General features: G+C 41.0%; 1 protein-coding gene across 50 annotated transcripts in view; it reads right to left on the minus strand.

The window, feature by feature from the left end:
* WDSUB1 (WD repeat, sterile alpha motif and U-box domain containing 1) overlaps positions 1-13,684 on the minus strand; it is an 85,915-nt gene extending 72,231 nt beyond the window's left edge. For 22 of the 50 annotated variants that reach the window (XR_012421139.1, XR_012421137.1, XR_012421134.1 and 19 more), the window contains exons 1-4: positions 13,090-13,562; positions 9,747-10,168; positions 7,042-7,226; positions 2,798-2,890 (exon numbers count right to left, since the gene is read on the minus strand). Coding sequence is in view for 18 of the 50 variants with exons in the window: in XM_074009214.1 (XP_073865315.1) it covers positions 2,798-2,890; positions 7,042-7,226; positions 9,747-10,168; positions 13,090-13,134 (745 nt within the window). In the remaining 32 variants the exon portion in view is untranslated. Of the gene's footprint in view, positions 1-2,797; positions 2,891-7,041; positions 7,227-7,684; positions 7,737-9,746; positions 10,169-13,089 lie in introns of all 50 variants that reach the window. The other 28 variants (XR_012421143.1, XR_012421120.1, XR_012421148.1 and 25 more) reach the window with 8 other exon arrangements.
* Between the last annotated feature and the right edge of the window lie 9,911 nt (positions 13,685-23,595).

Raw genomic sequence — 23,595 nt, forward strand, 5'->3', positions numbered from 1 at the left:
CTGTAAATAATCAATGGTAATTTACACATCTTGTAATTCCAATATTATCTTTATAACACTCCTACAAAGTATAAAAAAGTGTAAAATCCCTTTTATGCTTTTAGAATTACTAAACATAAATATCACAACTGTTTTAAAAGTATACTGAGGGAATTCAATACATTTTGGTGACAACCTATAAAAATAAATATTAAGAAATTGGCAGGGGTTGGAGGAAAGGAAAAGGAAATACACAAGGGAAATTTATAACTACATCAAACACAATAAAACCTTTTTTGAAGTGTTAAATGTCTTTTAGTGAGGATAACAAGCATTTAACTAAAGAAAAAGGTCATCAGAGTAAGTAAAAGTTTCAAGCTCAAAACAGGAAAAAAAAATATTTTTATCTGAGAGAGCAGAGACACACTAAAGGCACCATGCTAGAAACACAAGTGCTAGAAACACAATGATGAACTTCAAAAGGCTTTCATTCTAACCGGGAACAGAGCAATAAGTAGGCATGATTAATCAAACAAAGCAAACATATTAAGGTGCAAACCAAATTAAGACTACAAAACTTTAATACAACCATAAGAATAGGTTATGTCCTCAAGTATAAGACCCATATGTCTCTCTACTCCTCCCTACAAATAAGCAAATAAGGTACCAATGGTGATAAATGCTTTATGAAAAGGTTTTATTATTATTTTCTTTTTTTTCAGAGAGTCTCCTTTTGTCACCCAGGCTGGAGTGCAGTGGTGCAGTCTCGGCTCACTGCAACCTCCACCTCCTGGGTTCAAGTAATTCTCCTGCCTCAGCCTCCCAGGAAGCTGGAACTATAGCTGTGCACCACCACACCTGGCTAATTTTTGTAGTTTTGTCGAGACCAGGTTTCATCACATTGGCCAGGCTGGTATCGAACTCCTGACCTCAAGTGATCCGCCTGCCTCAGCCTCCCAAGTTCTGGGATTACAGTCGTGAGTCACCATGCCCACCCTTATGAAAAGGTTGTAACTGCATGTTTATAAACTGTCATGTATGTTTTTGTGAAAAAGTCAGTGTCAACATATTTTCCAGTAAACATGTGAAACGCTTTACTTTTGAACAGTTATCAAAGGAACATATTTATTTCCTGATAAAAGGTTCTTCTCTATACGCTATAGGATAATTATGAACAACAAAAATGTAGTTTGTCATTTAACTGAAGTGTACTACGTAACAAATAATAATATTTTGAGGCTCCTGAATCAATCAAGATGACCACAATATTTCAGATTCCCATGAAAATGTCAATGAAGGAATTAATAAAGACAGAAATGTACACTGGTAAAGAGAGTGGGAAGAGGGGCATCAGCAAACCAGACACTGAATCAACTTTGGGAAAGTAGAAAGCACATTAAGTAATGAAGTATAAAAGAATAACAGCCCAGTGTACAAAGAGACGGGGGTACAGCCAAGAAAGTTATTCTGCCCTAGGAAACACCCCAAGACTGGCCAAGTGTAGTGGCTCACACCTGTAATTCCAGCATTTTGGGAGGCCAAGGTGGGAGGATCATTTGAGGCCAGGAGTTCGAGACCATTCTGAGAAACAAACTGAGACACTGTCTCTATAAAAAATTTAAAAATTAGCCAGGGCAAGACCAGGGAGAGGAGGTGGAGAGGGTAGGAAGAAAATACCTCAAGGTTCCAGAATATCAATAGCCAGGAAAAAGGAAAATTAGAATGACACAGACATAGACCTGAAAAGAGAAAAATTGACTGACTGTATACAGATCATTTGGCGTCTACCTCCAATCTCTCCCCAACTTCACCCTTAGTATGCTGCACAAAAGCCAAGCACTTATCCCCAGTGAAACCTTTCAAACAAACAACTGCCTGGGAAGCCCTAGGGTGAGAGTATCTACTCCCCAACTCCCCAGTCCCTCACCCAGAAGGGCCAATTACCCACCTCCTCATCCTAGAGGGAAGCCAGCACTAACAAACCACCCCTGTGCACAGAGCTTCTAAACATTATTGTCTAATTCTTAAATGCAAACAGAATACTAAGCAAAAAGGGGACTCGACTGCAAACAAAGCTCAGAAAACAGGAGGGAACTTAAAAACAAAGCAAAAACTCCTAAAAGACATCCTGAGAGTTTTGAGAGCTTACCTTTATAACGGACACTATGAAAAGGAAATGAAGAAGATGATGAGCTTTCAGAATCTGAAAATATGATTAACGACATAAAAGATTCAAAAAAAGGTTAAGAGAAAAAGCAGAGAAATTTTTCCCTAAAGTGTAAGAAAAGAGAGAGAAGTGTGGGGGAAAAAAAAGAGAACCAATTCAGGAAGCCCAACATTCAATTAATGGAAGTTGTAAAAAGAGAGAAGGATGAAAGAAATAGCATAACGGAATACTTTATTCCAAAACTGCACAAAATAAGCTTCCTGACTGAAAGGGTCACCTGACGGAATAGTACAATGGAAGGGAAAAGACCCACACACTAACAAAAAGCAGTACCTACAGTGAATAAATAAAAAATATAGTGGTATAAACAATGTTCACAGAAACTGTGAAAACCACCAAAGGAGTTGAAATCAAGTGCAAAGTGGTCCCCCTCTGGTGAGCAGAAATGTGCACGGCAGTAGTATGGGTGAGGTCATGATCAGCAATGAGCACCTGATTTTTCAATCATGTGTATTACTTTGATTAAAAGTTTCTTAAACCATATTTTTGTACTTATTTTTAGATACTCAGGCTACCTTAAGTAAAAAGATTAAACAGAAATTTTATCCAGACCACAAATAATTTTAGAGAAGTGCTACTTAGCATACATACCTAAGATATGGGTAAAAGAAACAATCCAAATTTTGACTTGGCAATCCTGACCACATGATGCCAATCGAAAAAACTGAAGACCTTGTTCTCCATCTAAAATTTGTTAAAAATAAATACAGAGAATTTGTAAAACACTGAAATCCCCCCAAAATTTCCATTTCTTAAACTGAGATCTGTTAATTCTACTCATTTAAACCATGTTCACAAGCTATTAGTTAACTTATACCATTTAACAAAATGTTGATTAAAGAATTTCTTTTAAACAAGGTACTATATAGGATTATTAGTCCTCAAGTTGCTACAATAAAATACCTTTCATTTACATTCCTCAAAGAATAGAACTCAAGGCTGCAAGAACCAATATTGAGCCACTAAATAGAGCATCCTCTAACCGAATTTTAGAGTCTATGAGGCTAGCATTGATGGGAAAAATTAGGAAGAAAAGTCAGTTACTTTGACAGTGTTAAATGTTTCATCATTCCCAACCTTTTTTTAAGGTCATAGCAATTTCTTCCTTTTTTTTTTTTTTTTTTTTTTAAGACAGTCTCACTCTGATGCCCAGCCTGGAGTACAATGGTGCAATCTCAGCTCACCGCAACCTCCGCCTCCAAGGTTCAAGCAATTCTCCTGCCTTAGCCTCCCAAGTAGCTGAGATTAGAGGCATGTGCCACCACGCCTAGCTAATTTTTGTATTTCTAGTAGAGATGGGGTTTCACCATGTTGGCCAGGCTGGTCTTGAACTCCTGACCTCATGATCCGCTTGCCTCAGCCTCCCAAAGTGCTAGGATTACAGGCATGAGCCACAGCACCGGCCTAAGGTCTTATCAATTTCTTAAAAGCCTGGTCTATAGTTCATATGGAATAATGAGAATTTTTTTCCATTTGATTTAATCAAGGCAAAAGCTGGAATTACAGAAATCAAAAATAACATCAATTCACTCCATTTGGTTGAAAATATTATATTATTGAGGGAAAGTAATCAGTTAAATGGTGTCCCAGAAGCGCTACTACTTTACACTTACTTCATTTTAGCGTATCATTATATATCTGCTAGATTAAGTTCCTAAACAATTTTGGATAATGTAAATATTGATATCATCAATGCAATTTTACACAAGTGGTACCTAGTATCACATGTAGTTTCATCAAGTAAGTTTTGGCATTCATATGCAGTAAAGCACAATTCAGAAATTGAGGCTGGGCATGGTGGTTGAAGCCTGTAATCCTAGCACTTCAAAAGGCTGACACCAGGAGTTTGAGACCAGGCTGGGGAATATGGTAAGACCCTGTGTCTACAAAAAATTTTGTTAAATTAGCCGGGTGTGGTGGCACACATCTATAGTTGTAGCTACCTAGGAGGCCGAGGCAGGGGATCCCCTTGAGCCCAGGAGTTTGAGGCTGCAATGAGCTATGATCATATCACTGCACTCCAGCCTGGATGACAGAGCAAGACCCTGTCACCAAAACAGAAATCTAATATCCATCTTGAGATTGCACTCCAGCTTACCAAATATTCAGTATATAAAATTTAACAAATGTATACACCTGGGCATGTAAATTTTTTCTATGGACTCTGCCTCTCTGAAAGTACAAACACTTTACTAACAAACAACGAATTAAATTCCATTTCACTGAAAGTTTTTCTAACTCCACGGCACTTCCATATTTCAATAGCATTTTTGTTTTTTCTGTAGCATAGGTTTACCCAAAATGTATCCTTTCTAAGAGAGATCTTGAGGGATACAAGCAATTCCTGATAATCACTGTCTTTTTAAGGCAAAACATTTTATTCAATAAATGACTGAGAGCAAAATATTTCTGTATTAGACCTAATTACCAAACCTCTTTTTTTCATCGTTTCTTAACTAAATAGATCCTCTGAAGTTAATTCTAAAGTTCTTTAAGTAGTGAAAATTCAGCTAAGACAATGGAAAATTACACAGCTTAAAATGTGCTTATGTTCAGTATCTAAATATAATATTTAGAAACATACTTTTCTTCAGGAAAAATATTTAAATTATAATAACCTAATAACCCACACTTTATCATTTAAAAACTGGAGAGAAATGATTATTTACTCTCAGGTGCAAACAGGATTATTTTTCCTTATTTCAGCAAAATGTCACAAGATGAGTTAATATATCGTAAGTATTTACAGATAATAACAAATACTAAATTAAACAAATTTAAATTATATACTTTGTCTTCTAAATAAATACAGTTGTTCCCACAAATTCCTACAATAATCACTTTAAAGCATGTATCAATTTGTTTCAGAGAATTTACTTATAAGGTTAAGATATATTTCAACAGCAACACTGAAGGAACTAAAGAAGGCACGAAGATTAAAATTCTACCGAGAGAAGTGTGTAATATATGTTCTAAAGGCAGGGTGGGGATGTGGGTATCATTTCAGAGTCTCATCTAGAATTCTCTGCCTGGTGTAGTGAGCCTTTCCTGACCCCAGAAGCTCCCAATCTCTCTAAACGCAGGACAAAAAAGCCCTTATTTTCATTCTAATATTAAAACTAATATAGTGGTCTTTTCATTGGCAATCTATCTTCAGATCATTTAGAACCAAAAAAGGAACCTAGATCTCTCCACACTTCTATAATTCACCAGATTCACTGAGTGCCTACAAGATGTGGAGAAGGTATCACAGAAATGGAAGCAATGACTCTCTACAAGCTGTCCTTAGAGTAAAACAGCACAGAACAATATATTAAAAGAATAACTGCCTTAATTAAATTAGGGAGGCAGTTTAACATAAGAATGGATTTATGAAAAGAAAATCTATTATTTCAGCAAATCATTAAAAAGAATCTTACTCATCAATCTACATTTCAAGGCCTACTCTGTATCAGGTACAATGAATAAAAGAGACCCAGGCCCTGCCTGCCTGGAGCTTACAAGCTAATAGGAAAAACACCATTAAATATTATCCATATAAATACAGAATTAAAACTTGTGATAGTATTATGAAAGAAAAATAACGCATGCAAATAAAAGACTATATCAAAATTATACAGATTTAGTGCAGCAGTTAAGAGCAGGAGAGGCTTATCTTTAGTGATTTTCAGCCAAATTCTAACGGACATAACAGCAAACCAGGTAAAGGGTCTGCACATAAAACCCTTGGAAAAATCTTAGAAACATTCCAGGAATTAAAGAGGGTCAATGTGGCAAAAAATGCTTGAGGCCAAGAGCAATTTGAGATTAGGGGGAAGCAGAACATGTTTTGCTTTTGGGATCTGGGATCTTAATCATATCTTAACAAGCCACTGATGGGCTTGAAAAGGGGGGAATACCACAATCTTCCTGTCTACTCTCTGGACCTGTTTTGTCCAATAAGGCAGTGACTGGCCATATGTGGGTACCGAAGACTTGAAATGCAGCTAGCCCAAATTGAAATGTACTATCTATAATATACACACCAGATTTCAAAGACTTAGTACAAAAGATAAAGTATCTTAATAATTTTTATTATCAATTATTGAAATTACATTATATACTGGGATTATACTGTTAAAATTAATTTCATCTACTACTGCAACATTTTAAATTTTCCTAAGTGGCCTGCAGTACGTTGTTATGGGCAGCACTGGTCTGGCAACAAGACTGCAGGGGAACAAGAGCTACAGAACTCCCATCCACTAACACGGAAAATGAAAACTTTAAAGAAAGAACTTTCCAATTCACTGTACCTATTTAAAAGCAAGAGACTATATTCAGGAGCTCTGTTTATTTCTAAAAAATCAATTGTGTTGGCAAACATTTTATAAATTTAGCTTTTGGAAGATTAAATTAGTAAATGGAAAACATAGCTTCTATTTCCAATTTTTAAAGTTTACATTTCTACTTGAATATCAACATAGTGTTTTTTTCTTTTTTTTAATTGCAATCCTATCAATAGGGTTAGGTCCTCTAAATTGCCATATCCAAGGAATCTGAATCTGTTGTACCAATCTGAGTCACCCCCTGCATATAATAAAGAATGTAATTTTCTTGCAGGAAACTCCAAGCCCCCCCCCCTCCAAAAAAAAGAAAAGAATGTGATTTTCTCATATATTTTTTCAGATTTCATTTTGGTCAAAAAAGAGAGAAGGATAATCCCTTTACAGGAATAAATTAAGAGGGCTCCTCACTCTACTAATGATAACATACAAAAGAATAAAAGAACAAGTCATATACAGCACAAATTATAAACAGGAATTTCTAGCGCTTAAAAGAATAAAATAACCAACCAGAAACTGGCTGTGAAGAAAAATCGCAGCAGGTAATTCCAAGATCATGTGCTTTTTCACTATGCAGACACCTCATTTTATCATCCCACACTGTTAAATCACCACATGAGGAGCCAGTGACAAAGAAGCTTCCATTAGGAGAAAATGCACATGCCACCAAGGAGCCATCTTTAACACTACCACATCTGAAATAAAAGTAAAAAGTGGGTTTTCATTTCAGAGTACCTTTTACTTTATACCACAGTCTCTAACAGCAGCTTGATACAGTAAAAAGAGAATAAATGGCTATAACAGATCTAGAGAGAAAGGACAATTGATGCCTACAGAAATAAAATATCATTTATATGCTATGAACTGAGATACACTGTCTAAAAGCAACGGAGGATTTAAATACCCTCCCTTAAACATTTTAACTGGTATGTTCAAGCTTAAATTACAAACCAAAGTCCACATATCTTCATATTTTTCCACAGGGCAAATCAGCATAAACACATTAAAATCTGTAAAACTTAAACCAGAAAAGCAACGACAAGCAACATCAACTACAAACATATTTTTATTTTAAAGGTAAGATAAAACTATTTTTATTGGAAAATATGTTATTGGAGTCAAAGGTACTTTCAATGTCTGTATTAAAAATTACCTTGAAGCAATGGTGAGGTCTTCAAATATAAATTATTCATGAAAGGAAAATGCTGTGGGCAAGTTAAAATTATGTTAGGAAGACAGGGAGGCACTGTGCTGAAGATATTAATATTAGATCAGTTAGGAAAAATAAGCTGTTAAAAACCCAACAATTAACGCACTGTCCCATCCAGCAGGGTATCTATCATTTATATATAATTAATTATATTCTTTAGGGATAGTTATGCTATACAGCCAGAAGTTGTCATTGGATAAGACTCCTTAGCTGACAGCTGGATTTCATGCATATAAAAAAGATATCTGGCCTAAGTGTTTATTAACACCACTTAAAACACATCACCCTCTTCAACCCAGACCTAAGCTTAAATGAGCAATAGTTGTTGACCAACTGGCATTTGTGCTCTGAAAGATGCTGGGAGATAGGAGGAAGGGGAGGTACACTAGGCTATTTTAATTGTTAATTACTTAAAAGCGCGTGGTTTCTAATGTTCTTAATGTCATCTAAAAGTGTTAACTTTTTTTTTTGAGACCAGGTCACTCAGTCACTCAGGGTGGAGTACAGTAGTGCAATCCTAGCTCACTGCAGCCTCAAACTCCTGGGTTCAAGCGATTCTCTCACCTCAGCCGCTGGAGTAGCGAGGACTACAGGCACACGCCACCATGCCTAGCTAATAAAAATAACTTTTGTTATGTATATTTTGCCACAATATAAATAAATGTGAATAGTTTTAATGTTGTTAAATTGCAATACAACATTACCAATGTAAATTAATTGACTGTTTTTTTCCCAAAAGAGTCTTTCTGGTGAGTTGTTCTTTTTTTTAAGAAATGATAAATAACACATCACCAGCACACCAGGCATAAGGTTCTTTCTTCTGGGCTTGTCCATTCACCCAGCAAGAATTGCAGTCAGAGAAATAACTGCATCTCTTAGCTGAGCTTTACATACTATTACTTTATTATTGAAAACACTTGGGCCAGGCGCAGTGGCTTACACCTGTAATCCCAGCACTTTGGGAAGCCGAAGCAGGTGGATCACATGAGGTCAGCAGTTCAAGACCAGCCTGGTCAACATGGTGAAACCCGGTTTCTACTAAAAATACAAAACATTAGCTGGGCGTGGTGGCAGCAGTCTGTAATCCCAGCAACTAGGGAGGCTGAGGCAGGAGAATCACTTGAACCCGGGAGGCGGAGGATTCAGTGAGCCTAGATCGCACTATTGCACTCCATCCTGGGCAACAAGAGCAAAATGCTGTCTCAAAAAAGAAAGAAAACGCTTAAACCACAAGTGACAAAAATAAAGCCTAACACAAGTATACATATGTAACAAACCTGCACGTTGTGCACATGTACCCTAGAACTTAAAGTATAATAAAAAAAAAAAAAGAAAGAAAGCCTAAATTTACTGAACCTTTAAAATGCTGCATTGTGTAACTCTTACAATTAAAAAAAAAACATAAAAATCTAACAAGGTTAACTCTTAATTTTAAGATTGGAAATATAAAACTCTCAGAGCTAAGCAAATGTACTATAAGAATCATATTAAACATCTCTCTGGGTATTTGACCTTTAGAAGGCCAGTTACAAATTTTTTTTTTTTTTTTGAGACGGAGTCTCACTCTCAGGCTGGAGTGCAGTGGTGCAATCTTGGCTCACTGCAAGTGCGGCCTCTCAGGTTCACACCATTCTCCTGCCTCAGCCTCCCAAGTAGCTGGGACTACAGGTGCCCACCACCACGCCCGGCTAATTTTTTTGTACTTTTAGTAGAGACAGGGTTTCACTGTGTTAGCCAGGATGGTCTCGATCTCCTGACCTCGTGATCCACCCTCACTGGCCTCTCAAAGTGCTAGGATCACAGGCGTGAGCCACCGCTCCCGGTCCAGTTAAAATATTTTTTCTTGTGCTACCTGAAAACTATTGGCTTCCTAGGGTCATCGAAATATTTTTCTTTTTTTCTACATCACTTAGACTGTGCAGAATATCAAAATATTTTGCTTTCAGCTTTTTTTAAGTACACCTAGTCAACAGGATTAAAACAGGAAGGATTTAAATATCCATACCTATATAACTTGTATGACTGTGCATTCCACAAAACCACAGTTCCATCAGCTGCCCCTGATGTCAAACACCTGGAGTCTGGGGAAAACTGGCAAACCCTCACGGGGCTGCCACTAGGCTGTTCCATCACTGCCAACATCTGTCCATTTTCAGTATTCCATAGGACAGTGGTACCATCTGTTGAACACGATGCCAAAATATGTCCTGAAGGGGAGAAACAGCAGCAGTGGACAGCATAGGTGTGAAACTTCAACGGAGAGTGTGGCAGTTCAGTAAAGTCATGTAACGAGTACAGGCGAATTGTTTTGTCCAAGGAGCAAGTAGCCAAGAGGGAAAAGGAGAAGGCACAGCAGTTGACATCGTCACCATGATCAGCTAATGTGTGAATCAGTTTCACCATGTTCTTTATTTGAAGTAAAACAGCCTGAAATTTTTAAGCAGATAAAGGTTATTCATTCTAGGAATCAGATAAATGTAATTTGAATCTATATAAAAGGGCCAAAATGTTTTAATCTGCTCCATGAATTCTTCCACATCAGCATTTTAAAGCAGTGGTCCCAACCTTTTTGGCAGCAGGGACCAGTTTCATGGAAGACAATTTTTCCCTGGACTGGGGTGTGGGGGATGGTTTCAGGATGAAACAGCTCCACCTCAGATCATCAGGCTTTAGATTCATAAGAAGCACACACCCTTGATCCCTAGCAGGCGCAGTTCACAAAAGGGCTTGTGGATACCTGTAGCCCCAACTACAAAAATTAGCAGGGTGTGGTGGCGCGTGCCTGCAGTCCCAGCTACTTGGGAGGCTGAGGCAGAAGAATCCCTTGAAGGGAGGCGGAGGTTGCAGTGAGCCGAGATCACCCCACTGCACTCCAGCCTGGGTGACAGAGCAAAACTCTATCTTAAAAAAAAAAGAAAGAAAGAAAATCTAACACCGAAGCTGATCTGCCAAGAAGTGGAGCTCACTCATGCCCTCACCTCCTGCCGTGCAGCCCAGTTCCTAGCAGGCCATGATGGGTACCAGTCCTCAGCCCTGGGGTTGGGGAGCTCTGTTTTGTCTTTGTGAGACAGGGTCTCCCTCTGTCACCCAAGCTGGAGTGAAGTGGCATGTTCTCAGCTCACTGCAACTCCTGCCTCCTGGGTTCAAGTGATTCTCCTGCCTCAGCCTCCCAAGTAGCTGGGATTACAGGCGTGCCCCACCACGCCCGGCTAATTTTTTGTATTTTTAGTAGAGATGGGGTTTCCCCATGTTGGCCAGGCTGGTCTTGAACTCCTAGCCTCAAGTGATCCACCCATCCTGGCCTCCCAAAATGCTGGGATCATGGGTGTGAGCCACCGTGCCCAGCCAAGGGAGCTCTGTTTTAAAGGACAACCTGTTACCTGGGATAAGAACAATTTGGAGAAAAAAAAATCTATTAAGACTATAACCTCAGATTTTCACAACTACCTTTGTTATACCAATAAATTTCCACAATTCCTCAAAAAGAACCTTGTCAAATAACTTCAAACTGATTTGATGTTGAGCTTTCAAAACCTAAGGTGTTTATTTCACCTTTGAAGTCTTTCTCATAAGGAGTTCTCAAAAATATCCCATTCCAGATCTGCTCATCTCAACTCAAAAAGTATTTTCTATTCTAATAATTATCTTAGCTGCTCCCTCCACAGGATGGAGCCAAGGCTATCTGCTCCGCCTTTAAAATGAAACTGTAGGATTTGCTCTTAAAAAACCAACAAAAGTCTCACTGAAAATTTATTAATAAGGGGCCATGTTGAAAGCTATCCTACCATGGTTTGTCATCCTGTCTGATAAACAGTAATTATACAAAAGACTTGAGGTGAGGAACCACCTCTGAATGAATCAAGGAAACCAAGAAAACCTAAGAAAGTGTCAAAAAATGAACTTAGCCAGACCACATTCAGAACAAATTTACAAATTTAGAATAAAATCAAACTCCTCACGATGGCAAACAAAATCCTATATAATCAAAATCCTATATAATTCCCGCCTGCCCACTTCTCAGATCTCAACTCTGGTCAGTCTCCCTCTCTTCTTTCCAGCCTCCTTGGCCAAACAATCTTTCGTCTCCATAAAGCGGTTTTCTCGAGCTTAAATGCTCTTCCCTCTGCTCTTCGGATTCTATTTGTCATTTAGATCTCAATTTCAGTGTCTCTCCTCAGAGAGGGTTTCCCTATTTAAAGTAGCCACTTTCTAGGCTAGCACATCACCCTATATTCTCAGCAATTACCACTAGCATCGGATATTTGTTCAATTGTCTCCCCCGACTAGGATGTAAACTCCAAAGGACTAGGGACTTTGCCATCTTGCTCATTTCTGTAGCCACACCATGTAAAACTGTCAGGCATCTAATGTACTTATATAAATATATGTTGAATATTTATTTTGCTCAAGCCCAATTGAGTTCCAGCCTTTAAATAATCTATACGTAATATGAAATTAGAAAATCTACCAAGACTAAATATATATATATACACACACACAGACACATAACTGACGGTGGAAAATTGGTGTAGAGGCAGAATCCGCTCTGAAAGGGGCAGGTATAACCTTGACTTGTAAAACTGATAATCCTGTGTCCTAGTCTTATTTACGGAAATACCTCTACCAAAAAAAATAAATAAATAAAAGTCTGACTGCGATGGTGCACACCTGTAGTCCCAGCACTTTGGGAAGCCGAGACGGGTGGAACACTTGAGCCCAGGAGTTTGAGACCAGTCTGGGCAACAAGGCAAGACCCCATCTCTCTAAAAATAAAAATAATTAGCTGGGTGTGGTGGCGAACACCTGCAGTCCCGGCTACTTCAGAGGCTGAGGCGGGAGCATCGCTTGAGCCCCAGAGGTGATGACTGCTGTGAGCTGTGATTGCACCACTGCACTCTAGCCTGGGCAACAGAGCAGGATCCCATCAATCAATCAAACAATTAAGACATAAGGACCATGCCTTTCCCCATCACAATTTTCTCCTTTTTAGAATAAGTTCAGTCTCTTTTTTTCGAACATAAACTCCAATAAAGCCTAAAAACCAAACACGAAAATTTCTGGTAGACTATCCCTGTACTGTTGCATTGAAAACAATTAAGACCAGGTGGTGCTTTCTGGAGAGCTCGCAAATCCCAGCTGTGCAAGTGCGCACAGGTGATTTTCCAAACTTCCGCTCCCAGCCCTCTGCGGCACTCAGCTCCCTTTGCAGCTCCAGTGGATTTAGTGGAAGCACCGAGCCACCTTCAGCTGAACAATTTGTTTTGAAAAAGCTCTCAGGCCTACCCAGGACCTGCCTGGGGGTGTGGGCGTCCCCTCGGGCCTCCGCTGTCACGCGAACAGTAAATTACCGGGCACGCCAGGTCAGCTGGCCAGCGTAAACATATGGATCCCATCTCATCCAAAGCAAACCTGAAAGGTGCCCAGCGCTCCCAAAATAAAGTCCGCGACTTACACCCCCCACGCACGAAAGACCAGGAATGTGCCCCACTCTGAGCGGCCAGGCCTCTGCGGACGGAGCGACCCAGGCAGGAGGGCAGCTTGGGAGGCAGGGAGCTCACCCGCAGGGGGCTTCCTTCCACCCGGCGCCAGCACGCCCGCCCTAGCCCCAGGCTAAGGGTGCACGAACCACGCCTCGCTGCACTCAAAGTCCCGGCCGGGCCCTGCTGCGCAGTTAGAACCGGGAAATGGAGGGTTCAGACGCCCCGCGCGAGCAGGCCCAGCCGGCTAAGCCCAGCCGCGCTCCCCCACCTGCCGCCGCTGAGCCGGCCCATAGGCGCGGCCCCTCTCACCTGCAGGGCGCGGGGCGCGCCGGATCCTCTATGTGGTGCCCACGGGTCACGTGCCGCGCAGGGGAGGTGGGCGGGGCGGGGCCCTCTGAAACCCAGAGACTGGGGACCAGGCCCCGCCCCGCGAACGCCCGTGGAGACCCAGGGCGGAGGGAACAGGCCCCGCCCCGCGAACGCCCGTGGAGACCCAGGGCGGAGGGAACAGGCCCCGCCCCCGGGGCTGGCCCTTGAGGCGGCGCATGCGCGCCCTTCCGTCCGGACTGCGAGTTCCTCTCCGGCTTCTGGCTCTAGGGTCAAGGCTAGTTCAGGCTTGGAAAGGGGCTTCCATGGTAATTCTATCTGTTTTGCTAAAGCTGCGGTGGCAAGGCCTAGTGATCGCCTGAAACGTCGTTTTAAAGGGGGCGTTGCATCGACTGTTCGTCCATCCCTGCTGAAAGTTTTTACCTCTTTCTCCCATTCTCCCCCCTGCACTGTGTTCTCCGAGGCCGGTCTCCCGGATTGGCCTTCTCGGTTTCGGCCACCCTGGGCGGTCCGTGACTTGGCTTCTTCTGCCCTCGCCTCCGCACTCGGGTTCCCCCAGAGGTCTCTCCCTGGCAGGCTGCCTGCCCCGGGCCCCAGCCCTGCCGCTGAGTGGGTATCCTGAGCTCACTGGAACCCCGGGCGCCTTTTCTTCAGCCTTTCCCAGTGCGCCCCAGTGGCTTACGGCAGACGGGTTTCCATGTGTCACTGACTACAAAGTGGCCCTGCCATCCTTTTTAAGATAAAAATTATCCAGAGAAAAAAGTTCCTGGGCAAGTTGCCACTTGTTAACTAAATGCACGACATAGTGTGGGACTATGTTCAGATGAAAATCAAAGATACAGAGAGCTTTTGTTCTTAATCCGTGAGGAAACATTAAAAATATATCAACCTGTGGAAACCAAAGTTACATTTGAAGAGTAATGACCTAAAATGCTCACATTTAAAGATGAAATTGAGACCGTGGGAAACTATTTGTAATGAAAAAGACTAAGGGGAAAGGGGAGATCAAAATTTATGATTTTGCGAAGCTCTTGGTAATTTTTTAAAATTAGCGGAGTGCATCATGATTGAGACTTTGAACACCAAATTCCATTCCAAAGTATTGCTAAAACAGTATTTTTCGAAAAACAAGTTTTTGATTGTATAAATAATAGAGCTCTCTGTAGAAAACACAGACTATATAAACGGGAAAATAGTGAATAAATTACACCACTCAGAGATAACGCACTCAGAGATAACATTTTCTCTCAGTCTTTCAGAAAAAACAGTAATTTTACAAAAAGTCCTGGAAACCGCCTTTTTAAACAAACTTGTGTCATGAGCTTTCCCCATGTCTAAAATTTCATTAGCTTTTTTTTTTCTACCTAATGGTCTACATGGAAACATACCATAAATTATTTAACATTTTCCCTGTTACTGAATGGTTTCAACATTTTTGCTCTTAGTATAAATAATGCTGGATTAAATATCTTTGTACCTAAATCTTTTTTTCTTTTAGCCTCAATATATTACCACGTTGTGTACATAAATGTTTATCCATATTTATGAATAGGTACCTAGGATAAAAATTGAAATGGAGGCCTGGCGCGGTGGCTTACGCCTGTAATCCCAGTACTTTGGGAGGCCAAGGTGGGTGGATCACCTGAGGTCAGGAGTTCGAGACCAGCCTGGCCAACATGGTGAAACCCCTTCTCTACTAAAAACACAAAAATTAGCCGGGCATGGTGGCACGCTCCTGTAATCCCAGCTACTCAGGAGGCTGAGGCAGGAGAATCTCCTGAACCCAGGAGGCTGAGGTTGCAGTGAGCAGACATCACGTCATTCCACTTCCAGCCTGGGGGATAGAGTGAGACTTCGTCTCACAAAAGAAGAAAAAAAGGAAATGGAATCACTGGGCATAAAGGTGTAGACAGTTTTAATAAGTAATTCCACACTGCTCTTCAGAGAAGTTGTACAGTTTACACTCTCAGCAATATGTAGTTGTGTTTGTCTCTCCACTTTCTTGTCAAACTTGAGGGATACCTTTTTTATCTACACTAATTTGTGTGTGGGTTTTTTTTGTTTGCGAGAGGGACTCTCGCTCTGTTGTCTAGGCTGGAATGCAGTGGCACGATCTTGGCTCATTGCAACCTCCACCTCCCGGGTTCAAGCGATTCTCGTGCCTCAGACTCCCAAGTAGCTGGGATTACAAGCACCCACCACCATGCCAGGCTAACTTTTTGTATTTTTAGTAGAAACAGGGTTTCACCATGTTGGCCAGGCTGGTCTCGAACTCCTGATCTCAAGTAATCTGCCCGCCTCAGCCTCTGTCTACACTAATTTGATAAGCCAAATTGGTTATAATATTCTTTAAGTAAAACATGTAAAAGAAGCCTGTGACTACACCTGCCAGTAGTTTAGCACCATGACCTCAAGTCCAGTATAGTCAGCTTTGCCTGTCCTACAGGGACAGGCAGTTTCAAAGATAGAAGCCTCATTGAGGCTGGTCTCCAGACAACAGGTTTGCAGTTTCAGAGATGTGAACTAAAATATCTTGCCAATATACTATAGAAACAGAATTTAAAAAGATAAATTTATAAGAATTTATAGATTTGTAAAGTGAACTGGTACAGGAGAGAGTGTTAAAGTAGTTAGACCTTTCATTTGGAATATTAACGATTTGAATGTTTTATGCATTCCTCACCTTAATTGTGTAGCTGTGAAAATCTTATTTAAGGCTGGGTGCGGTGGCTCACACCTGTAATCACAGCACTTTGGGAGGCCGAGGTGGGCAGATCATTTGAGGTCAGGAGTTCGATACCAGCCTGGCCAACGTGGTGAAACCCCGTTTCTACTAAAAATACAAAAATTAGCCAGGCATGGTGGTGCACACCTATAATACCCACTACTCAGGAGGCAGAGGCAGGAGAATTGCTTGAACCCAAGAGGCAGAGGTTGCAGTGAGCCGAGATTGAGCCACTGCACTCCGACTTTGGCAACAGAGTGAGACTGTGTCTCCAAAAAAAAAAAAGAAAAAGGAAAAAAAACTTATTAAAGGATAAAAATCCCATTTTGTCATTAATTTCTTGTTCTGCTCCTTAAAATAATGCTACTTGAAGAATATAGAAAACAATTTTAAATGATATATTTAAAGAAAAACCAACTTTTTAATTAAATAGTAAGCTATACATGTTGTCAAAATACAGTGGCAATGGGAACAGAATAGATGTGAAGCAATGAGCGAGCCACCAATTACTAAAATGTGGTCCTGAGTAAACAAGAGCTTAAAGGAGAGATGAGAAGCACCTGTGAAATTGGAAAAGGTCGGCGTGAGAATGTGTGCCAAATAGACCTAAGTCTGGGCCGGCTAAGGGATGAGCTTTGGAAATACCCAGTTTCACAGTAAATACTCAGGCATGTATTGAGGTTGTTTTCCTTTGCAGGCAAACCCAATGTCAGAGTTTCCAGGAGTTGGACAAGGTAGAGCTCAAGGTATAAAAACTCCCTTGAGGTGTTTAGTTTATGAAACTATATCAAGCTGAACACATGAAATTTGCCTTTTTCTATGTGCATATTATACTGCAGAAGACATTTTTAAAAACATCCTGGTAGTTTGCCCAGAGATTATCTCATATCTGATGCAACCATTAACTCTCCAAACTGGTATCAGCCACAGTGCCACCTGCTTGTAGAGGACTCTGGGGATGTGGAAAGCTGCAACTCTGCCTGGGAGCGTGATGTTTTATCTTCTGCATGATAAAATGTTCTACAGATTTCCTTTTCCTTTGCCATTATGTAAACTTTACACCTTGAAACTGGCCATCTTTTCATTAAACCACTCAGAGTCCCTGTGTGCCAACCAAGTAGTAAGAATTAGCAGAGTTCTTTAGAAACACCTGGAACTCCATACAGAAAAAAGAAAGATCCAGGGGCTGCCTAACAACAAAACAGGGTTGGGATGAGATGGTGTAGATTGGGCACAGTGAGAACTGCCTGACAGCAGAAAATGTGCGTATGGCTGGAAGTCAGAACACCAGGAAGAAATGTAATGACATGTATGAAACTTGGTATTTGGTACCTACTAAACATTTTTTTGCAATTCTCACTGTGCCCTTTTCTCCATTTATGGTACAAGAAATATTTTTTGCTTATGAAATTTTTCTTTTGTTTCGTTGGTTTTCGTTTTTGTTTTGTTTTCCAACTCCTGGGCTCAAGCGATCCTCGCACTTCGGCCTCCTGAGTAGCTGAGACTACGGGCAAGCAGCACAAACCCCAGGTCATGTTTTGATTTTTATTTGTAGAGAGACAGGGTCTCACTATTTTGCTGAGGCTGCTCTCAACTCCTGGGCCCAGGCAATCCTCCCACCTTGGCCCCCCCCAAAGTGCTGGGACTACAGGCATGAGCCACTCCGTGCCCAGCTTTTGTTTATGAAATTTTAAATTGCAATTTAAATTTTTTCATTTTCTTATTCTGACCCATTTTCTCAAATTCTTTATTTTCAGATACTATTATTCACGTTCTTCAAGATCAAGATGTTAATGCATTTTTGAAAAAAAACATACTTTTGTTTCCAGATTTATGATTTTTATTACATAAGGTAAAAATATTGCAGATACGGAAAAATTAAATTCATTCAGCAATAGTTCAATTTCCAGAATTACAGATTCTGTTTCCTGTTTACTGCTCGCTGTAGTCTGGAATATAGTATTTTAATGCTGCCAGTCTTTGGCATCTTGTAACATTCTGCCAATTAATTGACCAAATAATGTTAGGTCTCCATTTTAACTTGATTATCTGGAATTAATATTTCTCCATATTTTCACTAACGACTTTCAAACTAGTTGACTGATTTTTGCCTAAAGAAAATCAAGATACTCCTTTAGTTTTACTTTTTGTTTGTAACTTGAAAAGGGAAGAACGATTGTCACATTTTAAAGAATGTAATAAAGAGGCCGGGCACGGTGCCTCACGTCTGTAATCCCAGCACTTTGGGAGGCCGAGGCAGGTGAATCATAAGGTCAGGAGATCGAGACCATCCTGGCTAACATGGTGAAACCCAGTCTCTACTAAAAATACAAAAAAAATTAGCCAGACTTGGTGGCGGGTGCTTGTAGTCCCAGCTACTCAGGAGGCTGAGGCAGGAGAATGGCGTGAAACTGGAAGGCAGAGCTTGCAGTGAGCTCGCACCACTGCACTCCAGCCTGGGCGACAGAGCAAGACTCCATCTCAAAAAAAAAAAAAAAAAAAGAATGTAATAAAATATCATAACTGATGTAGCAAATTGTATTTTTCAAAAATAACTACAGTAATATATCCCATCCCACATGCTCTTCCAGAACTTTGCCACTCACCCTCAAGAAGTGGGGGTTATGTCCCTTCCCCTTAATTTGTGTGTCATTAGACTGCTACACAAGATAGAGAACACTGTATAACTTCCAAGCCTGGGTCGTAAGAGGCAATATGGTTTTTGAGTCACTTTCTCTCAGCAGCCAGCCACTGTGCAGTGAGGAAACCTGGCCTACATGAAGAAACCCACATGGAGAGGAATGAAGTTCCCATCCCTCAATCCAGGCTGAACTCCCAGCCAATAACCAGTGCCTGTGAGTGACCCCTCTTGGGAGAGGAGTCGCTAACTTTCAGTGGAGCCGCCAAACCTGATGTCATGTTAAGCAGAGATGAACCTTCCTGTCAAGCCCTGTCCAAGTTGCAGATTATTATTTTAAACAACTAAGTTTTGAGGTACCTGGTTTTGCACTTAGATAACTTCCAGAGAGACAGAAGTGTAGAAAAGGCTGAACTTTGCATTGTTTAGAATTTCCTTATCACTTCAGTGAATTATGAATAGAAATATGCCAACACAATATCTCTTTGCTTAAAATGGATTAAACCCAAACTTGTTGGTTATAGTTATTTGTCCAAAATTTGAAAACTACTATGGGGAAATAATTATGTTTGTAATTTGGTTACTTTCTTTTGATTTTATTTGTATTTTATTTATTTTTTTTTTTGAAGCAGGGTCTCACTCCATTGCCCAGGCTACAGTGCAGTGGCATAGTCACAGCTCACTGCAGCCTCGACCTCCCGGACTCAAGCAATGCTCCCACCTCAGCCTCCTGAGTAGCTGGGACTACAGGTGCACGCCACCCTGCCTGATTGATTTTTGTATTTTTTTAATAGAGACAGGGTTTCACCATGCTGTCCAGGCTAGTCTCAAACTCCTGACCTCAAGTGATCTGCCTGCCTCAGCCTCCCAAAGTGCTGGGCTTACGGGTGTGAGCCACTGCAACCAGCCCATCTAATACGTTTTAATAAATTTTCACTGCTGCTCAAAAACTTGCCTTGGTCTCTCACTCTGCCTTATATCCCTCAGATGAATTCTTTCCTCTGAGGAGGTAAGTTGCTGCACACTCTATCCAGTCCCACACTCCTGGATTGTCTTGCCACTGCTGACACCATGAACATGTGTCCCTTTCTCTGGAGTGACTTTTCTATCTTTTTTGAATATTACAATCTAAATAATTTTCAAGACTGAGACCAATGGTTATCTCATTTGTGAAAGAATCTTCCTGGCTCTGTAATATAGTATCAGTTGATGTGCTTCGTCTACACATACAGTTTGAAGAAGCCAGCAGATAACATCTGTTTTTCCATCCGGATTCCATGCCAATTGAAGACTACAGAGACAACAGAGATCAAAACATTCCCTTTAGTACTGAAAAAGTCTAAGCTGGTGACATGGGCGAGGGGTATGCCACAGTGGGCTTCTTAATTCCGAACCCCAGAAGCAAACAGATTTGCCCACCCAGACAGTGCCGAAAAACTGTAAGCTTCCATCCGTAGGACAGAGGTTTTGCTGCCAGGCTTACAGCACAGCCCACGTCAACCAGAATACATGCTCCTGGAGGCCGGCCAAAGAGACAGGAGGGGGCAATGAGCTATACAAACTCATTCTCTTACCTTAACACACCTACCACAGAGGGGAGGCATGAGTAAAGTGTGGAAGGACCAGGAGTACCACACTGCTAGAGGCCCCTTCATGGGGAAAGCGAACCCAGGAGTGGAATGTTCTTCCAACCCCAGCCTTCTGCAGCTTGTTCTTCTCTTCACTGAACCACTGAGGAAGGCCAGCCAAAGTTGTAGCCATCTCCTGAGGGTATTGTGGGAAGGTCCCACACTCCTGGATTGTCTTGCTCCTGACTTTCACTAAGTTATTCCCCTAATACCAACTGTTGTTCTTTTGTGGATCATTTTTAGTCAGCAGAGGTCAATATTGGTTTTTGCCCCCAGAAAGCTCTGACATAGGTCAGAATGGTGTATTAATTAAATCAATTCTGGGGCCATTCTATACCCCAAACTGAATAATTATTCCCTAATCTTATTCCCGTTATAAACTATGTGCTGCCATAGTGTCCAGATTTTTTCATGAGAGGCTCTGCAATGAGATTAAATAACTAAATTAAAATATTCCAGCAACAAAATGACTAAAATATGACTAACTGCTCCCTGTTAGGAAATTCATAAAATAAAATTAAGGACCTAAGATTAAATCTCCTTGAAAATTAAAGTCCAAAGGCATAAAAAGTCAAAGGAATTTAAGTTCAATACAATTATTTTTCCAAAGAAAAAATATTTTGTTTTTTTTGACAGGTATAGATTTTGTCTTATGGAGTCTTCCATGGTGATGGTTATGAAATCAGTGTTACTAGGTCTGCCAAAAGCAGTGTCAACCCAAATTGAGCCACAGAGAGACCAAGAAAGAAACGAAGAAGTTGTTGGAGAATGGCAAGGGCTTGCAATCCACAATGTGAATGCATTGGCCACCATAGATGCGTCAGAGGGGGTTGGGGGTTAGAGGCAAAAGAAGAAATCAGTCAGTCATGGTGGTTTATGCCTGGTAATCCCAGCTATTAGGGTGGCTGAGGCTCAAGCCCAGGAGTTTGAAGCTGCAGTGAGCTAAGACCACCACTGTACTGCAGCCTGGGTGACACAGCAGGACCCTGTCTCTAAAAAAAGAAAAAAGGAGAAATCCACTAAACTGTAATGAAACAACATCCTGTGCTACAGGGGCCTATTACAGATGGTGGCATTTGTTCATTAGTGGTACTGGCTATTACTAGAAGAGTGCCATCATTGAAGTGGCTTAACTGGAAATTCCAGTTGGGAAAGTCCTTTGTGACAGTTCCTGTTGCAGGCACATGTGTGACTGAGGGTACCTCCTTTACAACCTTCCAGCTCCATTTTGTTAGGGTTTGACATAAGTGATTCCATTTTGGTACAGACAAAGCATTTGTGGCTTAAATGAATCTTGTCCACCTTTACCTATCTAAGATAATCATACCCAAGAAAGAGTATCCTATGAGACCAATATATAATAGGCCTGGACTTTTTTGTTTGCCTGTTTTTGTTGTTGTTACTGTTGTTTGTTTGTTTGTTTTTAGGAGATAGGGTCTGGCTGTCACCCAGGCTGGAGTGCTGCGGTGCAATCATAGCTCACTGCAGCCTCCAACTCCTGGGCTCAAGCCATCCTTCTGCCTCAGCTTCCCAAGTAGCTGGGACTATAGGCAGGCATCACTGCACTGGAAAAATATTTTTAGTTTTTGTAGAGACGGGACCTTGCTTTGTCACCCAGGCTGGTTTCAAACTCCTGGCCTCAAGTGATCTTCCCACCTCAGCCTCGCTAGTTGCTGGGATTACAGGCATTAGCCACTGTGTGCCTGCATCATAGTTAATATACTTCATCTTTCCTATGCCTTCCAATTTCTCAGGCATGTTCTTTAGGGAATAGGCAATACTTGTGTCCCCACCTACAATAATTGTATCACCTTGAAATTCAACAGTGAGTCAGTGAGACATTTTTTTAACAGCTTAATTGACTGTTAGGCCTCTGAGCCCAAGCTAAGCCATCATAACCCCTGTGACCTGCACATATACATCCAGATGGCCTGAAGCAATTGAAGAACCACAAAAGAAGTGAAATAGCCACTTCCTGCCTTAGCCGATGACATTCCACCATTGTGATTTGTTCCTGCCCCACCCTAACTGATCAATTGATCTTGTGACATTCCTTCTCCTGGACAGTGAGTCTCAGGAGCTCCCCACCAAGCACGTTGTGACCCTCACCCTTGCCCACAAGATAACAACCTTTTTAATTCTAATTTTCCACTACCTACCCAAATCCCATAAAACTGCGCCACTCCTATCTCCCTTTGCTGACTCCTTTTTCGGACTCAGTCCACCTGCACCCAGGTGATTAAAAAGCTTTATTGCGGCCGGGCGCGGTGGTTCACACCTGTAATCCCAGCACTTTGGGAGGCTGAGGCAGGCAGATCAAGAGGTCAGGAGATCAAGACCTTCCTGGCTAACATGGTGAAACCACGTGTCTACTAAAAAAAAAAAAAAAAAAAAAATTAGCTGGGCATGGTGGCGGGTGCCTGTAGTCCCAGCTACTCAGGAGGCTGAGGCAGGAGAATGGCGTGAACCCGGGAGGCGGAGCTTGCAGTGAGCTGACATCGCACCGCTGCACTCCAGCCTGGGCGACAGAGCAAAACTCTATCTCAAAAAAAAAAAAAAAAAGCTTTATTGCTCACACAAAGCCTGTTTGGTGGTCTCTTCACACGGACATGCATAATATTGACATATAATTTATATGCCATACAATTAATCCATTTAAAATATAGATTTCAATGACTTTTAGTATATTCACAGAATTGTGCAACCATCACTGCAATCTAAGTTCAGAATTTTTTTATAACTACAAAAAGTAACCCTATACCTATTAGCAGTTACTACCTGATCCACCCAACTCTACCACCAAACCTGATCAAATACTAATCTACTTTCCATTCTTACAGTTTTTCCTATTCTGGTTATTTTATGTAAATGGAATAATATGTAATCCTTTGTGAGTGGCTCTTTCATTTATCATAGGATTTTCAGGGTTTGCCTATATTATGGCATATATCAATGCTTCATTACTTTTTTTTGCCAAGTAATATTCCATTGTGTGTGTGTATATATATACCACATTTATTTTATTCATCAGTTGATGGAATTTGAGTTTCCAGTTT

This window comes from Macaca fascicularis, chromosome 12 (assembly GCF_037993035.2).
Source record: "Macaca fascicularis isolate 582-1 chromosome 12, T2T-MFA8v1.1".
Lineage (NCBI taxonomy): Eukaryota > Metazoa > Chordata > Mammalia > Primates > Cercopithecidae > Macaca > Macaca fascicularis.